The sequence below is a fragment of the Salvelinus fontinalis genome, chromosome 32, assembly GCF_029448725.1.
Source record: "Salvelinus fontinalis isolate EN_2023a chromosome 32, ASM2944872v1, whole genome shotgun sequence".
Lineage (NCBI taxonomy): Eukaryota > Metazoa > Chordata > Actinopteri > Salmoniformes > Salmonidae > Salvelinus > Salvelinus fontinalis.
This window is the reverse complement of record NC_074696.1, coordinates 17,896,239-17,908,819: the sequence shown is the minus strand read 5'-3', so window position 1 is coordinate 17,908,819 and position 12,581 is coordinate 17,896,239. Positions and strand designations below refer to the sequence as shown.

Genomic DNA, 12,581 nt, shown 5'->3' with positions numbered 1-12,581 from the left:
GAGCAGCGATGCGAGGGACGTTGACCAATTAAAACACAACAAACAATTGAACAATTGAATGGGGCGACAGGACACTCCCCGTTGATGTGTGGCAATTATTATGATAGCAAATGAATAATGTCATGCTTGAACCTTGGGATAAGCGTTTAATATTTCATAGCTATCGATGAATTAATACATAATATATCAAAGAGAGCATATGGGGGTGGGGGTTAGGCCTATAACCTTGTAGCCTACCATAAAATACCTTTATTTGAAATAAAAGGGGGAAACTAACTTTGATTGGGTAAGACCTTAAAATTAAAATAATTTTGAACATTCAAATCTGATACTTTTGGGACATAGTTTCTCCCTAGGTCACATTTCACAATAGATGGAAACAGGCAGTATATAGATGAGAATAATAGACAATCATACAAAAGCTACAGTACAGTCAAAACCAGACTTAATTAAATTCATGTCATATAGCTAGACCTACTGGCTCCAATATCTAAGCTACCCAGCAGGAGAGAGAAAGACATCTAAGAGTGAGTGATCTGAACTGTTGCCACTGTGCCAGGCTCACACAGCTCTCCTCTCCACAGTATATCAACAGGATTAATACAGGGCCATGTGCCTCTACTGTCTGGAATATAATCTGGGATAATGGTGTCCAAACACCCATCCTGAGGAACCTGTCTGTATGACTGAATCCTGTGGCTTTCTCTCTAGTACGAGATCACGGCTAGGTCAAAATGAGCAAAGCCATGTAATATGATCAGTATTAAGTGGTGTTGCATAATGTATTTGATTGATATGAGCTATCATATGATAGTTAAAATTTGTACAAATATTTGTTTTCTTTTTAATACCCACAAGAATTTGTCTGAGCCATCTAAACAGCATAGATTGTTGAGACTTTGAAATAAAATAAAATCTATCCTAGTCATTGACCACAGTACCTTTGAGTCAAGTCGGAGCATAACTATAGCCAATGGAATCTGTCAAGTTGACTGTGTCAATTGTGCCATCATTCAATGTTAGGGCCTGATGGCAGTTTGTGGCAGAGAGAAATGGCATACACAAAAAGGAAGATCGTATCCTAATTATCTTTAGACTAACTTCCCTGATCTCAAGACCTTACTGATACTTCCTAACTGAACCTAACCCATTATCCTGCTCCATAAGATAGAGTGGTTCAATATAGAGGTTTCTCTGCTCTAACTTTGCCAAAGTGGCAGTGTCTCAGTGAAAGTAATCTAGGAGATTCATGTCTGCTTCTGCTCAGAGAGAGAGAGCTACGTGGTGCAGCTGGGACACACTGTTTCAATGCTGTTGATTTATCGGAGGCCTTTGGCCAAAGCGCCACAGAAAGGAATGGAGGGAGTTGCCATGTGAAGGAGGATAAGAGTGGGGGGGGGGATGGGGGAGAGAGATCAAATAAAGCTTTCAGTTACTAGGAAATATACACACACACACACACTAACCCATTCTGACGCACAAATAGACCCCTTCAGGCTTAACTATACGCAGAAACCACTAGGACGCTAATCAAAATTCAAATACATCTCCCCGAAGGACTCCTTAAACAGTCCTCTTATTGGGGTCATTAAAATAAGCAGCGCATATATCTGGTCCTCTAGCTGATAGCACACTTCTCTAAATGAACATCCTATCATTAGGGAGGGGCAAAGTGGAGAACTCTTTTGATGTGTTCTGTTTTTGTTGTTGTTGTTGTACTGACTACAAAACGGCACATTAGTGAGTCACACTCCCTAGTCAGCCCTGGGCTTTCTGAGGTCTTTCAAGATCAAAGGGTCTTCTTTTTTGGCCTTTCAAAAGGAAACAGTGCTAACCAGTGTTGCTTCTTGAATGGGACATTATAGTGGATAGAGATGTGTCATTCTAAGAATCGATGAAGGATAAGAAAGACCTACACAAAAGTTGGCCGTCGTTGCATCATTACACCGATTCTGTTGCAAAATCCATTTACTCATATGGAAAAAACAAACGTGAGTTTCTATTGGACAAATTCAGTTAGTTCCCTCCCCATTTGGTTCTGTTTATGATTCATAAAGGTAAACGGTTTCCATGATGAATACACTCCCGCTGGGTGTTGACGGACGGTGGCTATTCAACATGTAGAATCGTCGGGATATAAACAGGAAATGACAGCCAATGTTCTGATCCGTGTTGGTTGGTCTTGTCCTTGTCACTATCAGTCAATGAGCCAAACAAAATGTATGCAGTTGAAAAACATTGGAAGACAATGTAAATAATGACAAATTGAAAGTATTCTTTACTTGCGGCTTCAAGATTAATTTGATGAGTAAGAGGCTTTATCCTTGGCCACGGAGAACACACTGAAATACAGTACATTCTCTCTCCCTTTCTCAAGCTGGATTTAAATCAAATATGTAAATTCCAACCTCAATTTATTCCAAATATTTATGTACAGTAATAAGCATTCAAACATCCATCAGCGTCATTTGGAAGAAAATAAATATGGGAAAAATGTGCTGCAATTTCCCCCACTTTTTGTCAAACAACAGGCCTACAATCAAGCTAAATACAAAGCAAAACCACCTCTAACAACATGCTCTGTTCTGTCACGTTTTCATTCGGATCTGATTCATCAAGCCAACGTCCTCCATAACAGCTACAAACTGATTTCAACTCTTCTGGCTGGCTCAGGCCCCCCGAGGCAGCCATGTCATTACCCATGCTGTAAGGGCTTTCTGAGATCCTCGCCTGAGGGGCCCTACATTCACAATCAGCATTGCGGATCCATAGAATCTTATTCTGTATGATCTAATGGAATAGAGGCATCAACCATATGAGGGATGGGACAAGTCATGCATTATTTAAAGGCTCAGATGGAGGGAAGAATACTGAACCAAAAAGGGTCCTCTAGTGTGCACTTCGTAGTGTGCCACTGAGGCAACCCTGAGCCAATGGGTAAGAACCACCATAGCTGCTCACTGACTGATAGACACTGCAGTGTAGCCATCTCCCTGCTAGAACAATCCAGGTAGGTTCCTATGGCTCAATCGGACTCAGAACAGTCACTGGTTTTGGAGGACTTGTGCTTCCTCCTCTTCTTCCTCTTCTTCTTGTCCTTCTTCTTGTCCTTCTTCTTGTGTTTCCTCTTCTTGCGGTCGCCGGTGGAGGAGGAAGAGGAGGACCTATCCGAGTCGGAGGAGGTGGTGTCCTGCAGGAGTTGCTGCAGCTGCTGGATCCTGGAGAGAGAAAGGAGAAATGGAGAGATGAGGAGAGATGGAGAGAGAGAGGAGAGATGGAGAGAGGGAGAGGAGAGATGGAGAAAAAAAGAGAGACAGGAAGATGGGTTAGAAACATTCAAGGAGAGGCATGGTATGAACTGAAACACAGTATCTTCACACACACACACACACACACTTCTTGGAATATGCCAGAGGGTTTTCCTCTACAATCATTGGCCATTTCAGATTTCACTCAGACGTGTCCCTGGTTATGAAACAAGTCTTCTAACAGTGATGGTCAGCTGACAGCTGGTGAGTACTGAGTATGGGGATTATGATGGGCTACATGTGTCTGCAGCTAGTGCTAAAGTGGGGAGAGAGAGAGACAGAGCTCATTTCAAGCAGCCAGCAAAGTGGCTCTGCAGCTCACACAAGATCAGATCAAATATCATGATGCTGAAACACTGCCTGAGAAACAAAATTCTTCAATAAAATATGGATTTAACACGAATGATCAAACAGTTCACAGACCGAGGCATCCACTTCCTTTGATTAGCCCAAAACTTTACATTTCCATTGATTCGGTATGCTCAGAGAGGAACAAGAAAGCTTGTGCAAGTTGCAAGAGACTGAAAGCAACTCAAACGCGGCGGTTCCCAAGTGATCCTCAAACGTCATTAAGAATTCATCAGAGGAGCGGTGTCTTCAACGTTGACAACTTCCACCCAGAGAACAGAGACGCAATCATAAGGACTGTTCAAGGCAAGCACTCAGACAGAGCTGGGTTGGCTCGTAGGTCCTCCGGCCAAGTCTACCACGGTTACATTTCACTCTCTCATATCATAGATGATCCTGTAGATGGTAGAACATGTCCATCGCACACTCTCTCCAATCATACTCACATGAATCTCTCATATTGCACCTCATTTCAGATGGTACTTTAAAACCTCTCTATATACACTCAAGTTCACATTCAATGTTGTTCATAGTAGTTTTTAAAAGTACTTTTATTCACCTGTTTGATTAAGTGCTCTGTCAGCTTTCAGGATGTGATTGATTTCTCCATTTACTTCAGTGTGTCCTTCTATGACTCTGAGCCTTGTCTTTTTATTACTTGGTTGTTGTTATTTTCCTGTGCTAAAAGGCACTTCATTAATAATACACAATTCTGACTGAGACAGTCGGAAAATGAAAGGGTTAGTTCACACTAATTACAAACTTATGTCATCTTAACCTAATAACTGGAAAGTAGCCTAGTCTATAAAAGCAGAGTATCGTCATCAGAGACTGAAGATTGGAGTTTGTTTACTTGGCTGCAGCTAAGCATCAGCATTGTTGGGAGAAAAACAAAGAGAATCGTTAAGTCCCCTGTGACCGTGCTCCAAAATAGCTTGTCTGAATCAACGAACATGACTATATTCTCCCTCGTGCAGGTTGGAGATGCAAGTGCTATGGACACAGGGCAGGGGACCGAGAGTGTCCCTTCTTCATCAAAGGAAACCAGAAACTAGAGCAGTTCAGAGTAGAGGTCCACCGGCATGGCCGATTAATTAGGGCCGATTTCAAGATTTCATAACAATCGATAATCAGCCTTTTTGGACGCCAATTATGGCCGATTTCATTGAAATCCACGAGGAGGCTGCGTGGCAGGCTGACCACCTGTTACGCGAGTGCAGCGTCAAAAGGACCTTGTGGTTGCAAGGAGCCACAGTAAGTTGCTAGCTAGCATTAAACTTTTCTTATAAAAAACAATCAGTCTTCACATAATCATTAGTTAACTACACATGGTTGATAATATTACTAGGTTAACTAGCTTGTCCTGCGTTGCATATAATCAATGCGGTGCCTGTTCATTTATCATCGAATCACAGCCTACTTCAACTTCGCCAAACGGGTGATGATTTATTAACAAAAGCGCATTCGCGAAAAAAGCACAATCGTTGCACAAATGTACCCAACCATAAACATCAATGCCTTTCTTAAAATCAATACACAGAAGTATATATTTTTTTAAACCTGCATATTTAGTTAAAAGAAATTAATGTTAGCAGACAATATTAACCAGGGAAATTGTGCCACTTCTCTTGCGTTGAGTGCAAGCAGAGTCCGGGTATATGTAACAGTTTGGGCCGCCTGGCTCGTTGCGAACTGTGAATTCATTTGCCAGAATTTTACATAATTATGACATAACATTGAAGGCTGTGCAATGTAACAAGAATATTTAGACTGTATTTCACTGAAAGAATAAACGTTTTGTTTTCAAAATGATCGTTTCCGGATTTGACCATATTAATGACCAAAGGCTCGTATTTGTGTTTATTATATTATAATTAAGTCTATGATTTGATAGAGCAGTCTGAGCGGTGGTAGGCAGCAGCAGGCTAGTAAGAATTCATTCAAACTTTACTGCGTTTGCCAACAATTCTTCGCAATGTTTGAGGCACAGCGCTGTTTATGACATCAAGCCATTCAACTCCCAAGATTAGGCTGGCAATAGTAAAGTGCCTAGAAGAACATCCAATTGTCAAAGGTATATGAAATACAAATGGTATAGAGAGAAATAGTCGACGCGTCATAATTCCTATAATAACTACAACCTAAAACTTCTTAAATGGGAATATTGAAGAACTGGGAATATTGAACCAGCAGCTTTCATATGTTCTCATGTTCTGAGCAAGGAACTTAAACGTTAGCTTTTTTACATGGCACATATTGCACTTTTACTTTCTTCTCCAACACTGTTTTTGCATTATTTAAACATGTTTCATTATTTATTTGAGACTAAATAGATTTGATTTATGTATTATATTAAGTTAAAATTAAAGTGTTCATTGTTCATTCAGTATTGTTGTAATTGTCATTATTATAAAAATATACATAAAAATCAGCCGATTAATCGGTATCGGCTTTTTTTGGTCCTCCAATAATCTGTATCGGCGTTGAAAAATCATAATCGGTCGACCTCTAGTTCCGAGTGGTGAGCCTCGTCCGTCCAATGCACCAGACTACCTTAACGATGACCAACTCCAAACAGTAGAGAAGGGGAAATATTTTCAAACATTGTTCTGAAAATATTTTTGGTTGATATTTTTCATAATAAGGCCAGAAAGTACCTTGTTTCTTTTTCATTGCGTTTGTTTTCTCGGATCAGGTCGTACATTGGGTCTTCGTGTGCCTGCAAGAAACGGATGGTTTAGCTACATATTTACAACATTTCAAAAATAACATACATTGCAAAGCTCCAATGATAACAAGCACTGCAAGGTAAAACTCCATTCAGGTATTGTTTTTGGGCAACATTATTTCCACCCTTTCAACTCTCCTCTGCCGGATCAGCGTTTTAAAATCTGGTTCTATTACAAAATATGATACACTTGCACTTATGATAATCATTGCAGTGGCATTGTTGCATGCAGGCCTACAGAACAACTGCCTTGTGAATCTGCTGAAGAGTCCAGATCCAGAAGCATCCAGCAGCAGCACAGATACCTTATGCATCCCAAATGGCACCTATTCCCTATATAGTGCACTACTTCTGACCAAAGTCAATATAGTTCCTGGTCAAAAGTAGTGCACTATATAGGGAATAGGGTGCCATTTGGGATGCATATATACTGTATCCACCTGCATCAACCAAGCATGCTCATGGTCCCAGGTAGGCAAGCAAGCAGACGTCCCCCCAAGGGGTTATGGTTGGGACCAGGAGCAGATGTCCCCCCAAGGGTTATGGTTGGGACCAGGAGCAGACGTCCCCCCAAGGGGTTATGGTTGGGACCAGGAGCAGACGTCCCCCCAAGGGGTTATGGTTGGGACCAGGAGCAGACGTCCCCCAAGGGGTTATGGTTGGGACCAGAAGCAGACGTCCCCCAAGGGGTTATGGTTGGGACCAGGAGCAGACGTCCCCAAGGGTGACTGGCAGTACCAATCCTGGTCCTAGGGACTCATGTTTGTTCAAACCCAGCAGTAACACATTTTATTTAAGTAGCCAAAAGGCTTGATGATTAGTTGAAAGATGGATGAATGGATGGATGGACAGATGATACTCACCACTCTGAACTGCTCCAGTTTCTGGTTTCCTTTGATGAAGAAGGGACACTCTCGGTCCCCTGTCCTGTGTCCATAGCGCTTGCATCTCCAACCTGCAGAAGGCGAGGGAGAATATAGTCATGTTTGTACCACAAACACGCCTCCTGGCCCCTCAGAAATCACCCAAACAAGCTCGTGTTGGAAGAGATTCATATTTATCTTATATGGCTTGTAGGCTACACCTGTTTATGACTTAGCCTACATCTGACAAAATGTTTCTCAACTCGTTCTAATCTCTGAAATGACACGCAATTAAAAATCACATTCAAACATTTTGCCCAAATATTATCTGGAACATATTAGGCTTTGGAATTCCACAGGAGAACAATTGAGAACTTTGTAGACTAACCCTGTATGCCTTCTGTCCCCTCGCATATCATGAAAACGAGTGGGAGGGAGGGACAGAGGGAGGGATGGTGGAATTATTGGTGGGAAATAATGAAAGCCTTTGTTCTTTGAGGGACAAGCAGTACAAAAGTTAATCTCCGCTACACTGACTCGAAAATTGAAAAACAATGTAACTGGGAATCAAAATGGCACGGCCTAGCGATCTGGAGGCAGCCTTTGAATTTTTTTGATTTTACTAGGCAAGTCAGTTAAGAACAAATTCTTATTAATAATGACGGCCTACCGGGGAACAGTGGGTTAACTGCCTTATTCAGGGGCAGAACGACAGATGTTTACCTTGTCAGCTCTGGGATTCAATTCAGCAACCTTTCGGTTATTGGCCCAACGCTCTAACCACTAGGCTACCTGCCACCCCTTTTGCATCCCCCAAATGGTCCAATGTGGAATCCATACCCTCACCAATATCATGGACAGCAATTGTTTGAAAAAATTACCAAATTTGAAAGATACATACACATTATCAGGCAAATCTTTTTTTCTATATTTACAACTTAGATCACTTATGCTGGCCTATGGAGTACCTTAGGAAAACCAACTACCAAATCATCCAATAATGGGATTTATAAATACATTTTCTGGGCTCCCGAAAGGACTTCTCTCTATAATACATAAACAACTTTTGGAAAGCTCATATTCTGAGCTAGCCATTCAAAAGTATGGTCCACAGATCTAATTGAATCTGAACAACCCTTTAACTGGAACAGAATATGGAAAAATATGACTTTGGCATGTCGTAATATGAACCATCAACTTATACATTAAGTTAACAGACTGTATTTAATACCAAGGAAATGTTTTACGGTGAGAATTGCCAAAACGCGCAACTGTTCACTGTGTCCCCTAAATAAGGTAGGCCCATTCCTCCATATGATGTGGGAGTGCACTGCAGTTAAATGCTTCTGGGGCAAAATTACAAAATACATTTAGAAGTGCATGAATCCAAACTTAGCATCTACTATGTTACTTATCAAGGATAGCTCCTTGAATCTCTCAGAGACAATTCCCGCATCCCCCCCCCCCCCCCCCCCCAAAAGATGTTGGCTCTTAGATGGCAATCACCTCACTCTCTCCCATTTAACCAGTAGATACAGTTACTATTAGAAGTTAAACCATTAGATTTATCGACAGAGAGAATGAATGGTGCTAGTCAAGGAACAATTGAGGCCTGGACAAATATACTTGACTCTGTAAAGAATAATCTTGTCTAAAGCCATAGCCAAACACATACATAATATAACACATACAAGTCGAAAGTTTGGACACACCTACTTATTCAAGGCTTTTTCTTTATTTTTACTATTTTCTACATGTAGAATAATATTGAAGACATCAAACTATGAAACAACACACATGGAATCATGGTGTAACCAAAAGTGTTCAACAAATCAAAATATACTTCATATTTTAGATTCTTCAAAGTAGCCACCCTTTGCGTTGATGAGAACTTTGCACACTCTTGGCATTCTCTCAACCAGTTTCACCTGGAATGCTTTTCCAACAGTTTTGAAGGCGTTCCCACATATACTGAGCACTTGTTGGCTGCTTTTCCTTCACTCTGCGGTCCAACTCATCCCAAACCATCTCAATTGGGTTGAGGTCAGGTGATTGTGGAGGCCAGGTCATCAGATGACCATCAGGTCATCACTCCATCACTCCTTGGTCAAATATCACTTACACAGCCCGGAGGTGTGTTTTGGGTCATTGTCCTGTTGAAAAACAGATTATAGTTCCACTAAGCGCAAACCAGATGGGATGGCGTATCGCTGCAGAATGCTGTGGTAGCCATGCTGGTTAAGTGTGCCTTGAATTCTAAACAAATCACAGTGTCCCCAGCAAAGCACCCCCACACCATCACACCTCCTCCATGCTTCACGGTGGGAACCACACATGCAGAGATCATCCGTTCACCTACTCTGCGTCTCACAAAGTTAACAGGCTCAGAAATTGAAGCCCAAATAAATCCTTCAGAGTTCAAGTAACAGACACATTTCAACATCAACTGTTCAGAGGAGGTTGGAACCAAAAATGTCAAATTTGGACTCATCTGACCAAAGGACAGATTTCCACAGGTCTAATGTCCATTGCTCATGTTTCTTGGCCAAAGCAAGTCTCTTCTTATTATTGGTGTCCTTTAGTAGTGGTTTCTTTGCAGCAATTTGACCATGAAGGCTTGATTCACACAGTCTCCTCTGAACAGTTGATGTTGAGATGTGTCTGTTACTTGAACTCCGTGAAGGATTTATTTGGGCTTCAATTTCTGAGCCTGGTAGCTCTAATGAACGTATCCTCTGTTGCAGAGGTGACTCTGGGTCTTCCTTTCCTGTGGCGGTCCTCATGAGGGCCAGTGTCATCACAGCGCTTGAACATTCAAAGTTCTCTAAATGTTCCGGATTGACTGACCTTAATGTCTTAAAGTAATGATGGACGGTCATTTCTCTTTGGTTATTTGAGCTGTTCTTGCCATAATATGGACTTGGTCTTTTACCAAATAGGGCTATCTTTTGTATACCACCCCTACCTTGTCACAACACAACTAATGCTCAAACGCATTAAGGAAAGAAATTCCACAAATTAACTTTTAACAAGGCGCACCTGTTAATTGAAATGCATTCCAGGTGACTACCTCATGAAGCTGGTTGAGAGAATGCCAAAAGTGTGCAAAGTTGTCAAGGCAAAGGGTGGCTAATTTTAAGAATCTCAAATATAAAATATATTTTGTTTTGTTTAACACTTTTTTGGTTACATGATTCCATGTGTTATTTCATAGTTTTGATGTCTTAAATATTGTTCTACAATGTAGAAAATAGTAAAAAATAAAGAAAAACCCTTGAATGAGTAGGTGTCCAAACCTTTGACTGGTACTGTATGTATATAGCCGGGAAGGGGAGCGGGGGGTGACTGACGAACAACCCTAGTTGCTTGAGGGGGTGGGGAAACATGATTTCCGGGAGTGGAACCGTTGGATGGAGACATGTTGGCTGGGTGGGGTTGGGGGAAATGGGATGGGAGGTTGGGGTGGTGGAGGCCCACTTATTTTAGTTTTTTCCTGTTTATACTGAATTTATGATTATTTATTATTGTATTTCTTGCCGTTTTATTTTATTTTGAGTGGCAGCCTAAAGGTACAGGTTTTATAAACGTATAATCTGAAATGGATAATGTACCTGTAACCCCCCCCCCCCCCAACACACACACAAAAATAATAATAAATGATGAATAAATAGTGTGTGACTATAGAAGTATTCTCACAACCCACCTCTTCTTACATGCCCAGGGCCCACTTTGGGCCCCAACCCATAGTTTAAGAAACCCTGGGTAGATGAAGGACAATAGACAAAGACCAAGGGGAAGAAGCTACATTCAACTTTTGAGATGCATCACAAAGTTTAGGGATGCGTCCCAAATGGCAGCCTATTCCCTATATAGTGCTCTACTTTTGACCAGTCCCCAGGGTGCCATTGTGGATGCAGTACACTCATAATAACACTCTGTGTTTAAACTCACACTGCATCACTTTCACCTCCTTCCCCAGAGGCATCCACAGCCCCTTGGTGGGGGCATGAGCCAGGAAGTCCCTAGCATCCTCATTTCCTGGATCAGCAGGAATACAGTCCTCTGGTTTGTACTCCTCCGCCTAAAAAAAGTCACTGTGTTTCAAGGTGATGCAAGATGCCACATATTCCAGTTTCCATAATAATGCATGTTAGCCTGAGTGTCAGTCTGCTTGTGCTCATGCCAACTCCTTGTAACTCATCCTCATGCTTTGGCTTGAAAACAACAGACAGAGCTGGCAAGAACACAAACGGATATTAGCCCAGGTTAAATACTTGTCCTTCTACTGATAAATGAGCTATTCCATAATATTTCAGTGATTAATTGACTGGTAATAACGCAAGTAGACAAGCATGTGCATCTACTAGACCTTTATGAGTCCAGGAGGAGGTTTTTCATAACTGCATAGAGGGGAAAAGAAAACAATGCTTGTGAGAATCAATACGATGATCAACTTTGTGCGTAGGTAGCTAGGTACCCCTTGAACCAGTATCTGAGCAAAGGAGACGATGTATATGAATCATGTCGCACGCATCGTCTCCCTTGTCCAGATGCTGGTTAAGGTACTGTACCCCGTGTGCAAGTTCTACCAGCCAAGGGCAAGGCACAGTATCAGAACTGAAATGATGGGATGAGTTGCTAGCATTAAGGCTAAATCCCAAGGCAGATCAACTACAGTTACGTCTTATTAATACACAATTTCGATACGACCGAAAAAGGTGTCCTTTACTCACAAGGTCTCCAAATGCTTCAGCTTTTGCACTTCTTGGTTGAGTTTTCTCGCTTGTTTCTTGAGTTTTTCTACATCGTGTTTTGATTCCTTGTGCCTTTTGCGGTCCCCTCTGTCCTCCGAGTCTCGCGATCTCTTTCTACTAGACATTTCAATGTCATTGGGTAACTAGCTATGTTTATGAAATAACCGTTTAATTTGAGTTTGGCACGATTTCTAATCGCAAATTCGTTGAAGTGAATCACTTTTTAGAGAAAATACATTCGGGACTACGTCAGGACATTTTTCTCGAACTCTGCACAGCTACTTCCTGTTTCTGTTTGCGCTTGCCATCTGTAAATGCAGCGCCGCCCGCAGGTCAAATGTAGTCGAGGACGCTTGATCAACAGCAAGGTCTATGGTTGGGTAAGGTGAGGTCTGTGGTGGTTTATAAATAGCATTTATTCATTCCATTCTTCTTTGGAGTTTAGTGGCAGTTATCCTTATTATCAGCGAAGGAGCCCAAGCTATATTATACACTATAATGTTCTTATAAACAGTCTACGTGTGGAAGCAAAGGGCTCCTGAGTGGTGCAGCAGTCTAAGGCACTGCATCTCAGCGCTAG

General features: G+C 41.6%; 1 protein-coding gene across 1 annotated transcript; it reads right to left on the bottom strand.

Moving 5' to 3' along the window:
• Positions 1 to 2,255: 2,255 nt before the first annotated feature.
• Positions 2,256 to 12,315, bottom strand: rp9 (RP9 pre-mRNA splicing factor). Its single transcript, XM_055893580.1, has 6 exons — positions 11,981 to 12,315; positions 11,617 to 11,647; positions 11,199 to 11,328; positions 7,248 to 7,339; positions 6,314 to 6,375; positions 2,256 to 3,218 (listed from the first exon to the last, which is right to left on the bottom strand). The coding sequence occupies exons 1-6, from the start codon at positions 12,124 to 12,126 to the stop codon at positions 3,026 to 3,028; spliced, it is 654 nt and encodes a 217-aa protein (XP_055749555.1). The 5' UTR covers positions 12,127 to 12,315; the 3' UTR covers positions 2,256 to 3,025.
• Positions 12,316 to 12,581: the final 266 nt, after the last annotated feature.

What these genes read in the sequence shown, in the direction of transcription:
- rp9 (XM_055893580.1), bottom strand. Translation starts at nt 12,126, where the DNA reads ATGTCTAGTAGAAAGAGATCGCGAGACTCGGAGGACAGAGGGGACCGC. An exon ending in CTGAAGCATTTGGAGACCTT is followed by an intron (nt 11,648 to 11,980) that starts GTGAGTAAAGGA and finishes CCCTCTATGCAG; the next exon opens with TTATGAAAAACCTCCTCCTG. An exon ending in AACTGGAGCAGTTCAGAGTG is followed by an intron (nt 6,376 to 7,247) that starts GTGAGTATCATC and finishes CGTTTCTTGCAG; the next exon opens with GCACACGAAGACCCAATGTA.